This window comes from Salvelinus sp. IW2-2015, linkage group LG3 (assembly GCF_002910315.2).
Source record: "Salvelinus sp. IW2-2015 linkage group LG3, ASM291031v2, whole genome shotgun sequence".
NCBI lineage: Eukaryota > Metazoa > Chordata > Actinopteri > Salmoniformes > Salmonidae > Salvelinus > Salvelinus sp. IW2-2015.
The window spans coordinates 4,324,501-4,343,833 of record NC_036840.1 but is presented as its reverse complement, the minus strand read 5'-3'; the positions used below and the strand labels follow the sequence as shown (position 1 = coordinate 4,343,833).

Sequence of the window (19,333 nt, the reverse complement as noted above, 5' to 3'; positions counted from 1 at the left end):
AAACAAAAATCCACAAAAGCCACATTGGTATGATTTTAAAGCATTTAAGTCAATTAATTTTGCTTATTGTATTGCTCATGAACAATAAGTATTTTGATTCACCTACCAAGCCAGTAAGAATTCTGCTCTTCACAGGACCAGATTAGTTATTTCTTTAAAGAAAGCCTCCTGTTCTCACTACAATTACACTGTATTAAAACTGACCGTTGACTTCAATTACCTAGTTTATATAAAGACACCTGTCCACATTCACTCAATCAAACAGACTCCAAAACCCTCATCCTAGCCAGATGGCTCATACAGTCCAGAGGCGCCTGTGTAAGAAGGAGTCCATCAAGGTGCATAAGGATCTTGCTTGTAAGAGCCATGTACAAAAGGCTGGGATGGGCGTACGGGAACAAAACAGAAGCTCAAGCAAGCGTATGGTGATAAGGGCAACAAACGGGTGGATTGCTACAGAATATATTTTATTGGATAAAATGGAAGAAGTTCAAATGGCCGGTCCAATCACCCTCGGTCTGGGCTCCATGCAAGATCACCCTCGCTGGGCGCATCATGAATCCATTTGGAGCAATGTGAGGGATACATAGCGACAGAAGAGCACACGGCAGGGACCTGGTCATTGACCTGAAGAGAGCTGACCACAGTCTCAAGAAAAACCATTAGTAAGACAACATTACGCACGCCATGGAGTATTAAAATCTGTGACGAGCGCACGACAAAGTCCCCCTGCTCAAGGCCAGCGCATGTCCAGGCCGTCTGGACCGCTGGCCTCTCCAAATGATAGTTTCGAATGGCCATGAGATAAGGAGAGAATGGGAAGAAGGTCATGTGGTCTGATGAGACAAAAAATAGAGCTTTTTGCTCTAAACTCCCGACCGCCGTGTTTGGAGGAATAGAAGAAATTGAGTACAACCCAAGAACACCATCCCAACCCGTGAAGCCATGGAGGTGTGAAAACATCATTCTTTGGGGGATGCCTTTTCGGCAAAGGGGACAGGACTGGACTGCCACACGTATTCTATTGAAGGGGTCAGGATGAGGATTGTGGCCTAGCGTTAGCGCGAGTCTTGACAATACCCAACTATACCCTTACGCTAGTAAGAAGCTCATGATATGAATGGTCGTGTCTCGTGTCTTCCAGCCATGACAACGACCCGAAAATCACACAGCAGGGCCAACGTAGAGAGTGGCTCCGTAAGTAAAGACATACTCAAGGTCCTGGGAGCTGGAGCCAGCCATTGTCTTCCAGACCTATAGACAACCCGGGCAAAGTAGAAAAATATACTTGTTGGGAGGGAGCCGAAAGTCCCGTATGGCCCCAGCGCACAGCCCGAAACCTGAAGGATCTGGAGAAGGTCTGATGGTAGGAAGTGGGCTCCTAATAATATCCCTGCTGCAGGTAGGAAAACCTGCAAAATCGGCAGTGTATCAAATACTTGTTCTCCCCACTGTACCTGCTGGAGCGCGTGCTACGGGTGGGTGTTGTTATGGTGACCAGTGAGCTGAGATAAGGCGGAGCTTTACCTAGCAAAGACTTATAGATGACCTGGAGCCAGTGGGTCTCGCGACTAATATGTAGCGAGGGCCAGCCGACTAGAGCATACAGGTCGCAGTGGTGGGTGGTATATGGGGCTTTGGTGACAAAACGGATGGCACTGTGATAGACTGCATCCAGTTTGCTGAGTAGAGTGTTGGAGGCTATTTTGTAAAATGACATCGCCAAAGTCGAGGATCAGTAGGATAGTCAGTTTTACGAGGATGTATTTGGCAGCGTGAGTGAAGGGGGCTTTGTTGCGAAATAGGATGCCGATTCTAGATTTAATTTTGGATTGGAGATGCTTAATTTGAGTCTGGAAGGAGTTTACAGTCTAACCAGACACCTAGGTATTTGTAGCTGTCCACATATTCTAAGTCAGAACTGTCCAGAGTAGTGATGCTAGTTGGGAGGGCGGGTGCGGGCAGCGATCGGTTGAAGAGCATGCATTTAGTTTTACTAGCGTTTAAGAGCAGTTGGAGGCCACGGAACGAGTGTTGTATGGCATTGAAGCTCGTTTGGAGGTTAGTTAACACAGTGTCCAAAGAAGGGCCAGATGTATACAGAACGGTGTCGTCTGCGTAGAGGTGAATCAGGGAATCACCCGCAGCAAGAACGACATCATTGATATATACAGAGAAAAGAATCGGCCCGAGAATTGAACCCTGTGGCACCCCCATAGAGACCAGATGAGAAATAGGATTGAGATAAGAAGTGAATGCGTACAGTGTTTGCACCTTTCAATAGCTCATAGTACCTTTTGGATTTCCACGTTTTTCTTTCTAAGTCCATAGTCTAGTAACATAGCCTATGGAAGTCCGAGAGCATGACGGCTAACATTGCCATTCCATGATGAAATATTCTCTCTGATTGAGCCTTTTCATGCAACACGTTTCCTCCGCCTGCTGAGACGGGAACAGCTCTTTACCCTCCAAACCCTAGGGGCAGTAATTATTACCCCAGGGCACTGTTTAGTCACTAACCATTTTACAGCTGACTGCATTTAATGTTCACAGAGCCATTACGATCAGCTAGCTTGAATCTCACCTAGACGACGATCCGTGGCTTTTCACTGTTGTCCTCTTTCCCTTACTTCCCTCCTCTCTGAGAACTCAGCGAGATCTATCACTGACAGACTGCATGCTATAGCTAGTCAGAAACTGGAGGTGTTAACTGGGCTGCAGTTTGCAGTCTACAGCTGTGTTGTTAGAACAGCCTCTGTGGAGCTGAGGTGTTGGGGTGTGTGTGTGTGTGTTTGTTTGAGAAGCTGTGGGGTGAGCTCGTCAGGGAGATGGAAGATAATCTCCACATACACAGACATGGATGTCCAGCCCAACCCCCCTTTTTTCCTCCCTTTCCTGTCTTCCTGAGACCACTGGGGCGGAAATCTGCACTGTCCCCACGCAGCGTTACTCCTATCCATCCCTACGCAATACACACACCCAAATACACACACACACACACACACACACACACACACACACACACACACACACACAGTCACAACACACACCACACAGCACAATCGACACAACACACACACACACACACACACACACCACAGAAACACACACACAACACAATAACCCACACACACAGGCCAACACAACACACAACACAACACACACACAACACAACACACACACACACACCACACACACACACACACACACACACACACACACACACCACACCACCCACAACACGACACACACCACACACACACACACACCAACACACACTCTGAAGTCACACACACACACACACACGGCCACAGATAGGTGGGCTTAACAACCACAGGTTTCTGACCGAGACTCAAGCTTTCAGCCAAACAAGCCAACTTGTAAGGAATCTTAAACCAGGTGAAGGTAATCATTACACAGCCTGCCTGGCTTGTCTGTTTGCTTTCCGTTGCCTTGCCGCTGGGCTGGCTACAGTGTCCGACAGCCCTGTGTGTCATCACAAACACCGTGCGCCTCCCACTCCACATGTTTTATCAGCTTAGCAAGGCCTATTTCCATCATGTAGGCCTCACAGGTGTAAAGGGGAGGCTGTAGAGGGTTATGATACACCACGTCTGTCTACGTCTGAGGCTCCCTTCTTCTTCTTCAGCCCACCGAAAGACGCCCATTGTTTTTGAATAAGGAAAAGTTGACAGAGCTCCATTGTAAGACTTGTGTGAATATTGGTTTCAAGACCAGTTGAGGAGATTGCATGAGTTGGGAGTTTCAGGACCTCCAGTGTGTGGGGGGCAGGGGGGTTCAGGGTCAGAACCTTACTGGTTCTTGAATAATGGAACTAAACCACACCAAACCAAGCCTCTACTGCCAGGGTGACTCTTTTGAGGTACACAAGCCCATGCTAATACAGTCCTCCACTGTATATAATGTATAAACCATACATTTACAGTTCATTGGGAAAGTATTCAGACCCCTTGACTTTTTCCACATTTTGTTATGTTACAACCTCATTCTAAAATGGATTAAATTGTTTTCCCTCTCATCAATCTACAAACAATATCACATAATGACAAAGCAAAAACAGTTTTTAGAAATGTTTGAAAATGTATGAATGTACTGAAATATCACATTTACATTAGTTTTCAGACCCTTTACTCAGTACTTTGTTGAAGCAACTTTGGCAGCGATTACAGCCTCAAGTCTTCTTTTGTATGATGCTACAAGTTTGGCACACCTATATTTGGGGAGTTTCTGCCATTCTTCTCTGCAGATCCTCTCAAGCTCTGTCAGGTTGGATGGGGAGCGTCGATGCACAGCTATTTTCAGGTCTCTCAAGAGATGTTCGATTGTGTTCAAGTCCGGGCTCTGGCTGGGCCACTCAAGGACATTCAGAGACTTGTCCCAGAGTCACAGCTGCATTGTCTTGGCTGTGTGCATAAGGTCTGAATACTTTCCAAATGCACTGCAACTACCTTATGCTCTGTTGATTGGATGGCCTGGTTTATTTCCGTTGGCTGTTGCTGCCTCTCCCTGGGTGTGCTGTATTTCCCCTCAGCTTTACATCTGGCTGTGTGGAGCGCTGTTGTGAGACAGCACCTTTAGCGAGAGAAAGAGAGTGAGAGACTTTCTAGGCTACAGATAGAGGGTCTGTGTACTATCTGTGAATGTATGGTTTAGTAGAAGAAAGAGAGAGAGACTATTGTTTTTAAGAGCAGAGAAGGAGGCAGAGAAGGAGGCAGTGGGTGGTTACATGTCAAAGAGCGGCTCTATCAAAGAGAGAAGGAGAGAGAGAGAGACGGTGTGAGTGTGACAGGGAGAGAGAGAAGGGGAGGGGGCTGGAGTAGGTGGGCGGGAAGAGTGGGAGGGAGTGTCAGAGAGAGGAAAAGAGAGATGAAACAAGCAAGCAAGGGAATCAGAGCTTGCCTGTCGGAGCTGTGTTGTGTTTGGTGTGTGAGCGTAAGTGAGCACTAGCTGATCCATCACTGTGTGAAAGGGACCTCGCTGAGCGTTCAGCCCCAGCCTCGATCTCCCTCAACCCCCCAGAGCCCTTCCAGAACCCCCCCTAGGCTGTAAGGAGGACCCAGGCTTGAGCAGGTGATGCCAGGTAAGACACAGAGAGCATGGAGGCTCTCCGCTGAGAGAGCTTACTGTACAGAGAACAGATCGTGAAAGCGCTCAGCGATGCCTGTGTATTGGGAGGTGATTCCTCAGACATGATGATCTTATTGGAATGGATGTGGCTTGCAAGGAGCAAGGTGAAAGGTGTTGTTTCTCATCTGTGTCTGTGTCTGTGAGTGTGTCAGTGTGTGTTTGTGCACGTCAGCTAACGCGGGTCACAGGGCATATGTAACCTGATTGGAACAGGTCAGCTTGTATGTGACAGCAGTCAGTTTATTTCTGACTCTAGCTCCTCTTTAATGGCAGATGTCAAGGGACATCAATACTGCCATTTACAGAAGAAAAAAACCAAATAGGAAAAGGCGTTTTTTTTATTTGGATCCCGTTTAGTAAATTGGCCTTAATAGCTGTTGTTTCCGTTGTTTTCTGTTGTATTTCATTGCTCTCTTTTGTGGCGAAGTGCTGTTAGATATTGTCATCATCGCAGGAGTTTGTCTCAGAGCATGAATAAAGGATTACTGTATATATTTTCTCACCTCGCTCCTGCTGAGACTGGCATGCCGTCTTTCGCCCGTTCCACGAAAGCTGACGGCAAATAGCTGTGTGTCTGTGAATGCACGATGTGTGTGTGTGTGTGAACGCATGCATGTGTGTCTGTGTGTTCGTGTTTGTGTGTGCATACGCATCTGTGTGTGTGTGTGGTTGTGTGTGACCCGGCTGGACATGGCGGCAGAGTTGAAAGCATCCGTGGCATTAGTGAAAGGCTGGGATGAGCGGAGTCCCGCTGGTGTTGGGCCGGGCTCCAGATGCAGCACTGGGAGGGAGGGAGCGCTGGATATTCAGTGTGGAGCAGCAGAGCCTCCGTCTCCATATGAGACAAAAGACTGGATTCTGCTGACTGAATGATGAATGATTATCAATCACCAAAGAGGAAAATGGGGTTGTTACCAACATAAAATACAAACGGGGACATTACAAACCCACAGCATACAGCAGAATAAAATAGCTTCTCAGTGAGAATCAGCTTTCCTGATATTAAAGAGTAGGGACTATTTTTTACAGGCAAGATGGATGAGTAGAGTTATTATCATGTAGCCTACCCTCCACATAGGTATCCCCCTTCCCATGGACTGATGGATGACAGTCATATTCAAATCATTGTGGCTCCTCTCTCTCTCCCTCTCTCCCCCCTCTCTTCCCTCTCTCCTTTCTCTCTCCCCTCTCTCTCCATCCTTCTCCCAAGTCTTTATTTCAGATGAATTAATCCAGTCCTCTTTCTATCCCTCCATTCCTTTCCCTCTGCTATAAATAGATCAAACCCAGAGCACAGATCCAGTGGAACGGTGATTAACATTCACAGTTGTTCCCTCATTTAGAAACATGAAAGAGTAGAAGGTTGTCTTAGTGTGGAGCTTCAAACGTCTCCTCTCCATTTCCTTCCATTGTCCTCAGCTGGTGTAATCCATGAAAGCCAATGCACGGCCAGTTCTTTTTTTACACATGAATCAAACCTGTCGGATTTCAATTTCATTTCACCTCTTTGCGCCAGGTCTTTTTTCTCTCTCCTGGCGGCCTATCTAGCGTATTCACATCCACTGTAACAATCTGGCCTTTGGAAAATGGATTTGCACTTCCAACAGGGGTCAAGGTAGGCTGAACAATGGACCATGGCTCCACGGTCTGGTCTTGTTCAGGGTTATTGTTACCGATCATATTAAATGAAGAGATATTCAGCTTTCATCTGGTTCATTTTGAATGGGACAATGTTTAGTGAGAGACTGGTGGACACTTGCTGTTTATACAATATATTCCTTGGTTTGTGTGGAACTTTCCTCAATGGATTTTGACCAGGACTGTAGTTTCAGCATGTACGAGCACTACAATGAGATCAGGACTCATGCTATAGTCTCAAGGCTGAGAAGTAAACAGACAGGCTGTGTGTGGTGTGTATGGTGTGCGCGTGTTTGTGTGCACGCTCGCATGTGTGTTCATTTCTTTGCATCAATAACTAATGAGCTTCTCTCTGGCGCTCTCACTCAGTTCAAACAGTGTTTTTGTTTATTTAGCAGCTCTTCCAGTTAAGTAAATATGTTTGCCTCTGTCAAGCAAACGGTAAAGTAGGAGCAGCGTGTGACCTTCATGCAACCTTGTAGTGACGTTGGGGATGTTTTGGGGTTATTTAGCGGTGGCAGAAGAGTATATTGGACATCTTGTGTCAAAAATATAGAAACCAGGGTGATAGAAAAAGGAGAGAAAGAGAGATACAGAGAAAGAGAGAATGACAGTTCCAGAGAAAGAGAGAGAAGGGAGGAAGAAACCAAGTGAATCGAAGAAGAAGGAGGAGAAAACAAGGTGAATCAGAGGAGAGAAGGGAAGAAAAACAAGGTGAATCAGAGAGAGAAGGAGGAAGAAACAAGGTGAATCAGAGAAGAGAAGGAGGAAGAGAAACAAGGTGAATCAGAGAGAGAAGGGAGAAGAAACAAGGTGAATCAGAGAGAGAAGGGGAGAAGAACAAGGTGAATCAGACGAGAGAAGGGAAAAACAAGTGAATCAGAGAGAGAAGGAGGAAGAAACAAGGTGAATCAGAGAGAGAAGGAGAACGAAACAAGGTGAATCAGAGAGAGAAGGGAGGAAGAAACAAGTGAATCAGAGAGAGAAGGGAGGAAGAACAAGGTGAATCAGAGAGAAGGGAGGAAACAAAGGTGAATAGAGAGAAAGAGGAGAAACAAGGTGAATCAGAGAGAGAATGGTGAGGAAGAAAACAAGGTGAATCAGAGAGAGAATGGAGGAAGAAACAGTGATCAGAGAGAGAGGGAGAAAACAAATGAATCAGAGAGAGAAGGGAGGAAGAAACAAGGTGAATCAGAGAGAGAAAGGAGGAAGAAAAACAGGTGAATCAGAGAGAGAAGGGAGGAAGAAAACAAGGTGAATCAGAGAGAGAAGGGAGGAAAGAAACAAGGTGAATCAGAGAGAGAAGGAGGAAGAAACAAGTGAATCGAGAAGAAGGAGGAAGAAACAAGGTGGAATCAGAGAGAAAGGGAGAAGAAAACAAGGTGAATCAGAGAGAGAAGGGAGGAAGAAACAAGGTGAATCAGAGAGAGAAGAGAAAAACAAGGTGAATCAAGAGAGAAGAGAAGAGAAACAAGGTGAATCAGAGAGAGAAGGAGGAAGAAACAGAGTGAATCAAAGAGAAAGAGGAGGAAGAAACAAGAATCAAGAGAGAAAGGAGGAAAAAACAGGTGAATCAGAGAGAAAGGAGAGAAACAAGTGAATTCAGAGAGAGAAAGGAGGGAAGAAACAAGGTGAATACAGAGAGAGAAGGGAGGAAGAAACAAGGTGAATCAGAGAGAGAAGGAGGAAGAAACAAGGTGAATCAGAGAGAGAAGGAGAAAAACAAGGTGAATCAGAGAAAGAAGGAGGAAGAAACAAGTGAATCAGAGAGAGAAGGAGAGTGAAGAAACAAGGTGAATCAGAGAGAGAACGGGAGGAAGAAACAAGGTGAATCAGAGAGAGAAGGGAGGAAAAGAAACAAGTGAATCAGAGAGAGAAGGAGGAAAAACAAGGTGAATCAGAGAGAGAAGGGAGGAAGAAACAAGGTGAATCAGAGAGAGAAGGGAGGAAGAAACAAGGTGAACAGAAGAGAAGGAGAAAAAACAATGTGAATCAGAGAGAGAAGGAGGAAGAAACAAGGTGAATCAGAGAGAGAAGGGAGGAAGAAAACAAGGTGAATCAGAGAGAGAAGAGGAAGAAAACAAGTGGAATCAGAGAGAGAAGAGAAGAAACAAGGTGAATCAAGAGAGAAGAGGAGAAACAATGGAATCAGAGAAAGAAGAGGAGAAACAAGTGAATAGAGAGAGAAGGAGGAAGAAACAAGGTAATCAGAAGAGAGAAGGAGGAAGAACCAAGGTGAATCAGAGAGAGAAGGGAGGAAGAAACAAGGTAGAATCAGGAAAAAGGGAGAAAGAAACAAGGTGAATCAGAGAGAGAAGGAGGAAGAAGAAACAAGGAATCAAGAAGAAGAGAAAACAATCAGGTGAATCAGAGAGAGATAGGAGAATAACAAGGTGAATCAGAGAGAGAAGGGAGAAGGAAACAAGTGAATCAGAGAAGAGAAGGGAGGAAGAAACAAGGTGAATCAGAGAGAGAGGAGGACAACAAGTAACAGAGAAGAAGGAGAAGAACAAGTGAATCAGAGAAGAGAACGGAGAAGAAACAAGGTGTAATCAAGAGAGGAGAAAGGGTGAGGAAGAATTAACAACAAGAGTGAATCCAGAGAGAGTGTCACGGAAAGAGCATGTTTAACAATAGACGTGTGCGTTGTTTGTGTGTGTTTGTTGCTGCGTCGCGCTCTGACCCGTGTACTACTCTGCTACGTGTTTCGCTCTGAGCGACAGCCAGGGCCTCTTACTTTCCACTCTGCTTACTCGTCCTTCCTCCGGACTCACCACCTCAACGCCCACTCTGATTGTCATCCATCCTTACTGCAGGGAGATGGAGGACAGAACTCAACCTCGCCAAACGCCCAGTGATGCTCTGCGGTCACATTGTGGTGTCTCTCTTGAAGCAGTGATCAGAACTTTATCACAGCAGAATACACTATACTATCTTAGAATGGAATTGGATATAAATAGAGATGATTGTGTGGTTCAATAAGTGAAAGATTTAACTAATGGTAGTTTGAAATTGGCATTCATTGTGTTTGGTGTGTCTCCTTAAAATACAAATTATTATATATTTTTTTAATGTCAATCAGAATGTCTCATATGAGGACCTAAAGTCATATTCATATCCAGCTCAGCCCCCAGTGTCCCTCTGGTGCGAGATATGCTGTTCACATGACAGCTCCAAAGCAAACAAGGCTGAATGCCGCTGCCGAGAGCTGGCTCATTTAGACAACATCCAAGCCGCATGGCCAAAACAGCTCCCTGTAGCCAGCAGCCAGTTAAATTCAGCACCCCCTCTCTCCGGACAGTTCCTTTGGTTCGGCACAGCAGTGCTGGCGTTTCAGCACCATATATCATCTGACAAGCACTGCCTGCTCAGACACAGCAGTGCTGGGGGTTTCAGCACCTATATCATCTGGACAGCACTGCCTGCTCAGACACAGCAGTGCTGGGGGTTCACACCTATATCATCTGACAGCACTGCCTGCTCAGACACAGCAGTGCTGGCGTTTCAGCACCTATATCATCTGACAGCACTGCCTGCTTCAGACACGAGCAGTGCTGGGGGTTTCAGCACCTATATCATCTGACAGCACTGCCCTGCTCAGACCACAGCATACGGGGGTTTCAGCCCTATATCATCTGACAGCACTGCCTGCTCAGACACAGAGCATGCTGGGGTTTTCAGCACCTATATCATCTGACAGCACTGGCCTGCTCAGACACACATGCTGGGGGTTTCAGCACCTATATCATCTGACAGCACTGCCTGCTCAGACACAGCAGTGCTGGGGTTTCAGCACCCCTCCTCTCCTGGACAGGCCAATCAGTTCAGCTGCACATCATAGATGTGAAAAAGGGCTGAGAATTTCAGCACCACCTTCTCTACACAGCGACAGCCAGTCAGTGGACTGCTAGGTGACCAGTGATTGTCAGGAGAGAGGTGCAAAGAAGACCACACTTACCCCCATGCCAGTGGGCTGAACATGTGTGTGTGAGCTGGCTGAATGACCTGAAAGCTGCTTCACTTAAAATGGGTCATATATAGCAAGCCATAGCACATTCCACTTTTGATAAGTATAACAAAATGCATTTCGCAAATCTATCTTAGAGTGGCAGTATCAGCTAATCTTTCCCAGTGCTGGAGCTTTCCCGTACCCCACAGATTAGGTTTTAACCCTCTGACGAACTGAAGCCACGTCAGTTAATTTTAATCCTGAGAATTAGAGAAACCTGTCCTGAACGTTGATTCGTTGTCTGATATGTTGCACAAGAGGTCATCCAAACATTGGAATGCTTCATCTGCTGGTATGTTTGGCTACAGTGAGATATGGGTTGATACCGAGCTTTTTCGCTTCTCTGGGCGTGGATTTCTATCAGGAAAGTTACCACATGCTTTCCACATTTAGTGTGTCATCCCAGAGCCCAACCCAGGATAATAGAAAGATATCCTCACACACACACACACACACAACACACACCACACAACACACACACACACACACACACACACACACACACACACACACACACACACACACACACACACACACACACACACACACACACACACACACACACACACACACAAAATGCCTAATTTCACAGTCCAATCAATGTAATTAATCCTTCTGCCGTATTAAAAGTGATGTACGACTCAGCATCGCTTTGTCGATCGCCCTTATGATTTTTAATGCATATTTTACAATGTACCACCTACGACACATGCAAGTCACAGCGGCCATATGATTCTGATTTATAGAGCCAGTGAAGCCTACCAGCACTTTACAGTTTTTTACAATCACTTTGGCACTAATTTCGGAACCTTGATGCATTTTCAAAATCTAGACACAAACTCACAACCAATGATCAAAATGCAAATTTTTAAAAAACTTTTTCCAATTGCTTGGATACAATAACACATAACTAAGATCATTGTTCCATTAACTAAAATCACCTGTTCAAAATGACCACAACTTAACATCAAATTACCATTTCAAAATGCAATTCACACATTACATCTGAGATGACTGTCTATTCATTTACATTACCAATATTAAACTATCCATTATACAACTGCTCAAAATGATAAAGTAACTGTTGCATTACCTTAATGCATAGTTTAATAAACTGACAAACACATTATATCCAATGTCTTAGATCATGAAAGTTTCAATGATAACGAGATCCATTGACACCAATTACCATGAACATGAACCATGTACTACTATCTACTTATGATGTATAATTTTCATCGTCATTCTTATCCAGACACTGTTTCTTAATTGGTCCATGTACCACTTTCCATACCATGTTTTCAGAATGACTTACTGACTTTATTAGGTACACCTATCTAGTACTGGGTAGGACCCCCTTTTGCCTCCACAACAGCCTGAATTATTCACGGTGTTGTACGTTAAGAGATGCCCTTCTGCACACCACTGTTTTAAACAGCTGTTATTTGAGCATTTGTGGCCTTTCTGTTAGCTTGAATGAGTCTGGACATTCTCCTCTGACCTCTCTCATTAACAAGGTGGTTTTGCCCACAGAACTGCTGCTCACTGAATGTGTTTTGTTTATCGCACCATTCTCTGTAAACTCTAGAGACTGTAGTGCGTAAAAATCCCAGGAAGACAGCTGTTTTTGAGAAGCTAGAATCACCATGTGTGGCATCAACAATCATACCACGGTCAAAGTTGCTTAGATTACGCATCTTGTCCGTTCTAATGTTTGGTCGAACAACATCTAAAGCTCTCTACTCTATATACTCTATATATTGAGTTGCAGGCAGCCACATGATTCGCTGTTCGAATGTAACCGTCCTTGATGAGCTAAATCAGGTCTGTAGAGCTGACGGCATGACCTATGTCATTGTGTGGGATAATGTCAGGTTCCACCATGCTCAAATGGTGCAAGCATGGTTTCAAGCCCATCCACAATTTACCACCCTGTACTTACCCCCATACTCTCCTTTCCTTAACCCAATTGAGGATTTTTTCTCCACATGGAGGTGGAAGGTATATGATAGGCGCCCTCACGAACAAGCCACCCTTTTCCAGGCCATGGATGACGCATGCAATGACATCACGGCAGACCAGTGTCAGGCCTGGATTCGCCATGCCCGAAGATTCTTCCCAAGATGTTTGGCTAATGAAAACATCCATTGTGATGTGGATGAGAACCTGTGGCCAAATCCACAAGACAGGGTTGATGGAAATATAGAAGTACAGTAATCAATCTTTTGTTTAGCTTTTTACAGTAAGCCAGGTGAGGAACACTGCAGTTGACCTTTAACTGTTTTTTCTTTTTTTGTAGCTAATTATTTTTGCTTTGATTCAAAGAAACCTATGTTGTGATTTTATTGTATTTCATCAATAAATGTCATATTTTGTTCAATGATTCCACTGTGTCTGTAGTATTATCTCTACTAGTCCTTTTACAGTGATGTATTTACGTGTAGTAGCATAATGAAACATGTATCACATATTTTGTACTACAATATTTAATGATTGAACAAACAACTACACAGTGAAACTATCGGTATCTTGTGTGTGGGTGATCTAAATGAATGGTCCTATGGTATTTCATGATAAATTAGTTATTTGAACCAATGATTCTGCAAGTGCAAGGTTTCTTTAACGATATGAATGCACAATGCAATGTTTTGAACATTGGACAGCCTGTGTTACAAGTGATGACCGTTTTGAGTTTTGTGTCTAGAGTTTTGAAAAAGGACCACAAGGTTCTGAAATTAATGATTGTAATTAATTAGTGATTGTTAAAAACTGTAATATGTTTTCACTCATTCAATGTGTGGGTTGTTTGAATCTTTATGTGTGGGTTGTTTGAATCTTTAGCGTGTCTTGTAACTTCCGTTAAAATCAATAAAGAGTATTTGACAGCTGTGCATTTGGATCAGTGTGAACGTCATGACTGTGTGAAAAAAAGGCAACATTACATGAAAACCGATTATTTCTATTTACCCTAATAGATGAAAGATGCTTRGATCCGTCGCCGTAAGCTTTGGTGATATGGTCGGTGGGACCGCGCATGGAACCATTGTAGATAGCAGCCGCACGGAATTCTTCTGACCAATGAATATCATCCCAATATTCCAGAGGGGTAAACGTCTCGCCCCCGGCCTGGTTATCACACACTACCAGCACCACACCCCTCTCTCTGGGCTTTACCCKTTCTACACATGTCCCCTAATTGAGACAACATGGGGTAGCCAACCAGGGTCATTTGTATGTTGGKATTAGCATCATTGAATAGGCATGAGTTAAGTGTGTTCCAGTGGTGTGTTAATAACATGGTCAGGGCAACTGAGGCAGGCAAGCACGTGTCACTGTGTTTGTCTCCAGCAGGGACATCCATCCGCTCTCTCTCCCTCTCCTTCCCTCCCTCTATCCCTCCTGCTGTCCCTGTGCAGTGGAGGTGAATGCGGTAATTTTTCACTCTCCCGAGGARGCCCTTGTTTGTGGTAGCTAGCTGGCTGAAGCCAGAGAACTTGGCCTGTGTGTTAACGTCCAGGCTCGCAGCGCTGCCGTGTGGACTTGGCGCCCCGTCTGGGGACCGACTGGCCCCAGGGATTCAGACAGACAGTCGCTGGACTCCAGCCAGTGGTTAATTTCCCCTGTGTGTCACACAGATGTGCACGTTGAGAAGCGACATCCTGGCCCTATTGCCTTACTTAGTAGCCCCATCTCCCAGCTCTGACCGAAGCTCATCTTTCATTTTAATAGCTTCTGTCTTGTCTTTCTACCCAGAGTCCACTGGTAAACCCCCACTCAGGTGCAGCTATAGCCAGTGTATGTACTGTATGTCAGCCAGCTGCACAAAAGCAGAAGAAAGTCAGAGGGGGCAGGGAGGTGAACTGGAGTGAAAGCGAGGGTATGATGAGGGAGGGAGGGAGGGAAGGAAGGAAGGGGAGAGAGCGAGAGAGAGAAAGAGAGAGGATGATGGTAGGATAGAGGGGGGGGGGGGATTTTTCCATCCCAGCTGTCGTCCTTGTTACTGGGTTTGTGTGAATCAGAGGTCTGACTGCTGCTGCTCGCCTGTTTCCTCTCCCTCTGTGTCTGAGTGATCAGGTTCCACCCTGGGCAGAACAACCCTGTCTGATTCTGCACAGTGGGACAGCTCTCCGGCCTTAAGAGAACACTCAGACTGGCAATAGTAGTAGTAGTAGTAGTAGTAGTCAGTGGCGGTCAGTGCCGTTTATGATGAGGGAGGACAATTTTCTTTGTTCATGAGCAGGGCCTTATTTCTATTACAGCATGTTGGATCATTTACATTCCATTCACCCAGTTTAATGTAACATTGATGGGTTTAGGCTACTACATGATACTCAAATTTCCACTCTACCATGAGGCTGCTACAACCTAACCTATGAATGAAAGTTTACAATGTAGGTGCACACAGGTCGAGAAACATATTGGAGATGACAGACAGTGACACATGGACAGACAATGGCACATTCAATACCGACTTGCACACTCTTGCCTGCATCTAGCTGATCTAGGGTGTAGTCATTAGTCCAACAGTTGCAAACAACAGTTTCTATTGGATAAATTCAGGTATTTTTATCCCTGTTTTGTTTGCATCCGTTTAAGAAACGTTTTTCAACAGAATCGGCGGAATGAATACACCCCTGATCATAGCAGCCACGTTGTATTCATTCTAGCCTCTATGCATATCCTCCTCTCACGTTTCACTTCGTTTGTGGACTTCAATGAACAACACATCAGCTGTATGTGACCAGGCGAAAAAACCTTTCCAAGCCAGACCATATCATAAACGCTACACACAGTCTACATCGTTGTCACCATATTAGCTAAAGTAATGTCCTAGTCAACATAGCTAATAGAACCCATGTGTTAGTAAACCCGCTACAATCACCTTATTGCTACAGTATATTTGGGATACTACTGCTAAATATACTCTCCTTTGAACAGCCCCATTTGAGTGTTTAAGATCATTCATCCCATACAACCGAGGCCCTTCTGTTTGACACTGTCACTTTAATTGATTAGCTTCCTCCAGAAACCAAGGTCAATTTTGTTAGCTCTTCTCTCCTCCCTCCTCCTATGAGATGGGGGTATTGATGACACCTTGACTGAGGCCCCTTCTTGCCACTAGATAATGATGGAGGTTCGACATGTCCCTACAGTGCTGTTTTACATTCACAAAGGTGATAGACAACCAACCCAGGCCTGTATCCTCTCCCAGACAGAAATCCCACTCTGGCCTGTATCCTCTCCCAGACAGAAATCCCACTCTGGCCTGTATCCTCTCCCAGAAAAATCCACTTGCCTGATCCTCCCCAAGACAGGAAATCCCCACTCTGGCCAGTATCCTCTCCCAGTAAAAATGCAGCTTAATTAATATCACAGCCGTGCCGTTCTGTCTTAAAAGGTTCTGAGGGATTGAGATCTTAACATGGATGTCCGGTATTGGTTTTTAGAGGGGAAACAGAGGTGTTATCTGGAAATGTAACACATTTTTTCCACCAGCAGCAGAGTAGATTGTGTTAAATGGAGAGTAATTACTTCTCTAAGCCGTCCATTTGAGTGGCCTTATCAGCCCATCAGCAAGGTCCGGTCCTGGAGACACAGATCCCCATTAGAGGTGTGCCTTGCATGTCAAATGCAGCAGCACACAGTCTCTCTCTCTCTCTCTCTCTCTCTCTCTCTCTCTCTCTCTCTCTCTCGCTCTCGCTCTCGCTCTCGCTCTCGCTCTCTCTCTCTCTCTCTCTCTCTACTCTCATTTTCCTTTTTTAATCTCTACCCTTACCTCTATCTTGCCACACACACACACACACACACGCACACGCACCACGCACACGCAACAACGACACGCACAACCACGCACACGCACACTCCACACCGACAACACACAGTCTGTCTGTCTAATCTTTTGCGTTTCGGCTCATATTTTCCTCATTACAGGCAAGGCTGTCAAAGCAAAACTCAGCATCAAAGGTAAATCCGGGTATCAGGGGAACTTTCGTGCCCCATTGTAATACTTTTCTTAAACGAGCAGAACTGAATGATCATGGAGAATTACATTGACTTCTCTCTCTCACCTCCTCCCTGCTAGGACGGCTGCTTGGAGCTGGGGAGAGGAGGGTGCGGAGGGGAGAGGAGGGTGCGGAGGGGAGAGGAGGGTGCGGAGGGGTGCGCGTGCAATCTTCATGATTAACGCCAGGAGATACATTTCATGTATTATTCATCTTTCGTCACCTCCGCCGAATGGAGGCTGGCAAATCTTCAGGGCACATTGTTCCTGAAAACGTAAGCCAAATGAATGCATCGATAACGTCAACTCTCAGGCGAAGACTCTCTCTCCTATTCCTTCAAATGTGGTGAAGGAGCTCCTCTCTGGTTGTGAAAAGCCTCCAACGCCCCCGAGACTGTTTGTGAACAGAGAGTAAAGATAAAGTCATAGCTGCCAGGAAGTCTTGTTACAAACCTGAGGGAGCTCATCTTACTCATCATCTTACTATGGCTAAGCAACCCTACTAGGTTCAATATCTAGACTATTCCCATTGAAACCCTCCCTATTCAAGGTGGTGTGGGACAACTGAGTGAACCTCTTTTCTATGCCGTTTCTTTATGGTTAACTCATTCTAAGTATACTGTTTGAGTAATACAAGGATTAGTGTATGCACGCACACACACACACACACATCACCCTGGTCAGTTGAAATTCAATCCCAGACCCCTTTGGAAAACAGCCAGTATTGTTTTAACTCCACAGCTGATAATAGCCTCTTTCTCTGGCTCTCTGGCATAGCTGTCAGTATAAATAACTCCTCTACCTCCTGATATGATAAACCCTTAGGAGAAATGAATTACCCAGGATGCACAGGGAGTGGCAAACACACACTAAAAATATGATACTGGATTATGATGGCCCGGTTCTTCTTCTTGAATGATCTGTATGCAAACTACGTCTGCCACCCACACTTAATATTTCATTATGTTGATTTATATTATTTATATTTATATTTTTTCCCAGATCCCTTATATCAGTTGCTAATGGTCTGACCCACGCATTCAGAGTCATGGATAGATGCCTGTGTCCTTGAATGGCTAATGGATGTTACATAACCTCAAGGTCACAGGTCATAGACGGGCGTCCATCTTCACCTGTTTAATTAAATATCACTCAGGAGTTTGTTGTGTTATTGTAATGGCCGATCCCACATCAGATTCACAATGACTAAACGTAATGTACAGTATGTTCATTCACAGAAGGCAAGCTTTATTATAAGACATTTCACTATTTGAGAGCTTTGCTATGGATCTGACTGGGGGGTTTTCTAGTTATTATTTTCTATGTGGGGTTCTAGTTGAGTTTTTCTATGTTGGTGATTGGTATAATTCCCAATTAGAGGCAGCTGGCTATTGTTGTCTCTAATTGGGGATCATATTTAAGTAGCATTTTTTCCACATGTGTTTGTGGGATATTGTTTTGAGTTAGTGCACGTAGCTCCTCTGTAGTCACGGTTCGGTGTTAGTTTATTGTTTTGTTTTGCTTTACTTTCTAATAAATTATGTGGAACTCAACATCCGCTGCGCCTTGATCCAATAATTATTCCAGCGAACATTGATACCATTCCACCTATTCCACTCCAGCCATTACCACAAGCCCGTCCTCCCCAATTAAGGTGCCACCAACCTCCTGTGGACTAGATATATGGAGTTACATGAATAATTTACAAAAACTCCTTCATACCATTTTGCGACCCATCATTGCAACATGGGTTGATATATTAAACCAATACACCCGAGCCATTCAGAATAACTATGAGGTCACCCTGGTACATCACTCTGTAATTGGAAACAAAATTAGATGTCATTCACATTGTTCTTAAATCTTTTCTCTGTATGAGAGGTTGTCTGGTGTTGCACACGCACGCACGCATGCACACACACAGAGGCTTAGCTCCTTGTCTGTGAGATGAGTGGCACCCTAGGGACCTGCTTGGACCCCCCTTGACTGGCCCAGGTCCACCCAGCTCAGTGAGACTCTCTGGGCCCCACTCCCTCCACCCTCCGTCCCCCCAGCCGTCAATCCAGCTATCCATGTCAAGCCTGAGTGGCACTAAAGAGGACAGCACCCCTCCCCTCTCTCCCCACTCCTTCCCAATCTGAGCACCGCTGGCATAAAAATCAAGCACAACATCCAACCTCACACCCATACCTACCTGCTAACTCAGCCCCCTGCTGTGTGTGTGCATGCGTGCGTCACCAGTGTCACACAAAAAAGTGCAGCGTAAAGAAGCATCCTCAGTATGTTTTTATACAAACATCAGTAGATAGTGTAACACAAACGCTACAGTGATAGCAGTCGCATGTTACATTGCCACWAGCAATTAGCTGTAGTATTGTGCTGTTGTTGTGGATGAGGGAGAGGATAAGAGTGTATGTAGATTTATGGATGGTATTTCTATTAAGTACATGACTCACCCTGCCAGTGTTACAGGGTTATTGAGCTGTAGCTCCTGAGCTTTTAAGATGTAAATCATGAATGTCCGCAATGACTCATTG

The 19,333-nt window shown here is 45.0% G+C and overlaps 1 protein-coding gene across 4 annotated transcripts in view; it reads left to right on the top strand.

Annotated features, from left to right (window-relative positions):
• The window catches only part of LOC111982726 (synaptotagmin-1), a 217,136-nt gene that overhangs the window by 90,445 nt on the left and 107,358 nt on the right, over positions 1-19,333 (top strand). For 2 of the 4 annotated variants that reach the window (XM_024014336.2, XM_024014331.2), the window contains exon 1: positions 4,898-5,101. The exons of the other annotated variants lie outside the window; for them this stretch is intronic. In XM_024014336.2, coding sequence (XP_023870104.1) covers positions 5,095-5,101 — 7 coding nt within the window. In that variant the 5' untranslated portion in view covers positions 4,898-5,094. Of the gene's footprint in view, positions 1-4,897; positions 5,102-19,333 lie in introns of those variants that run through there. 4 annotated transcript variants of the gene reach the window in all.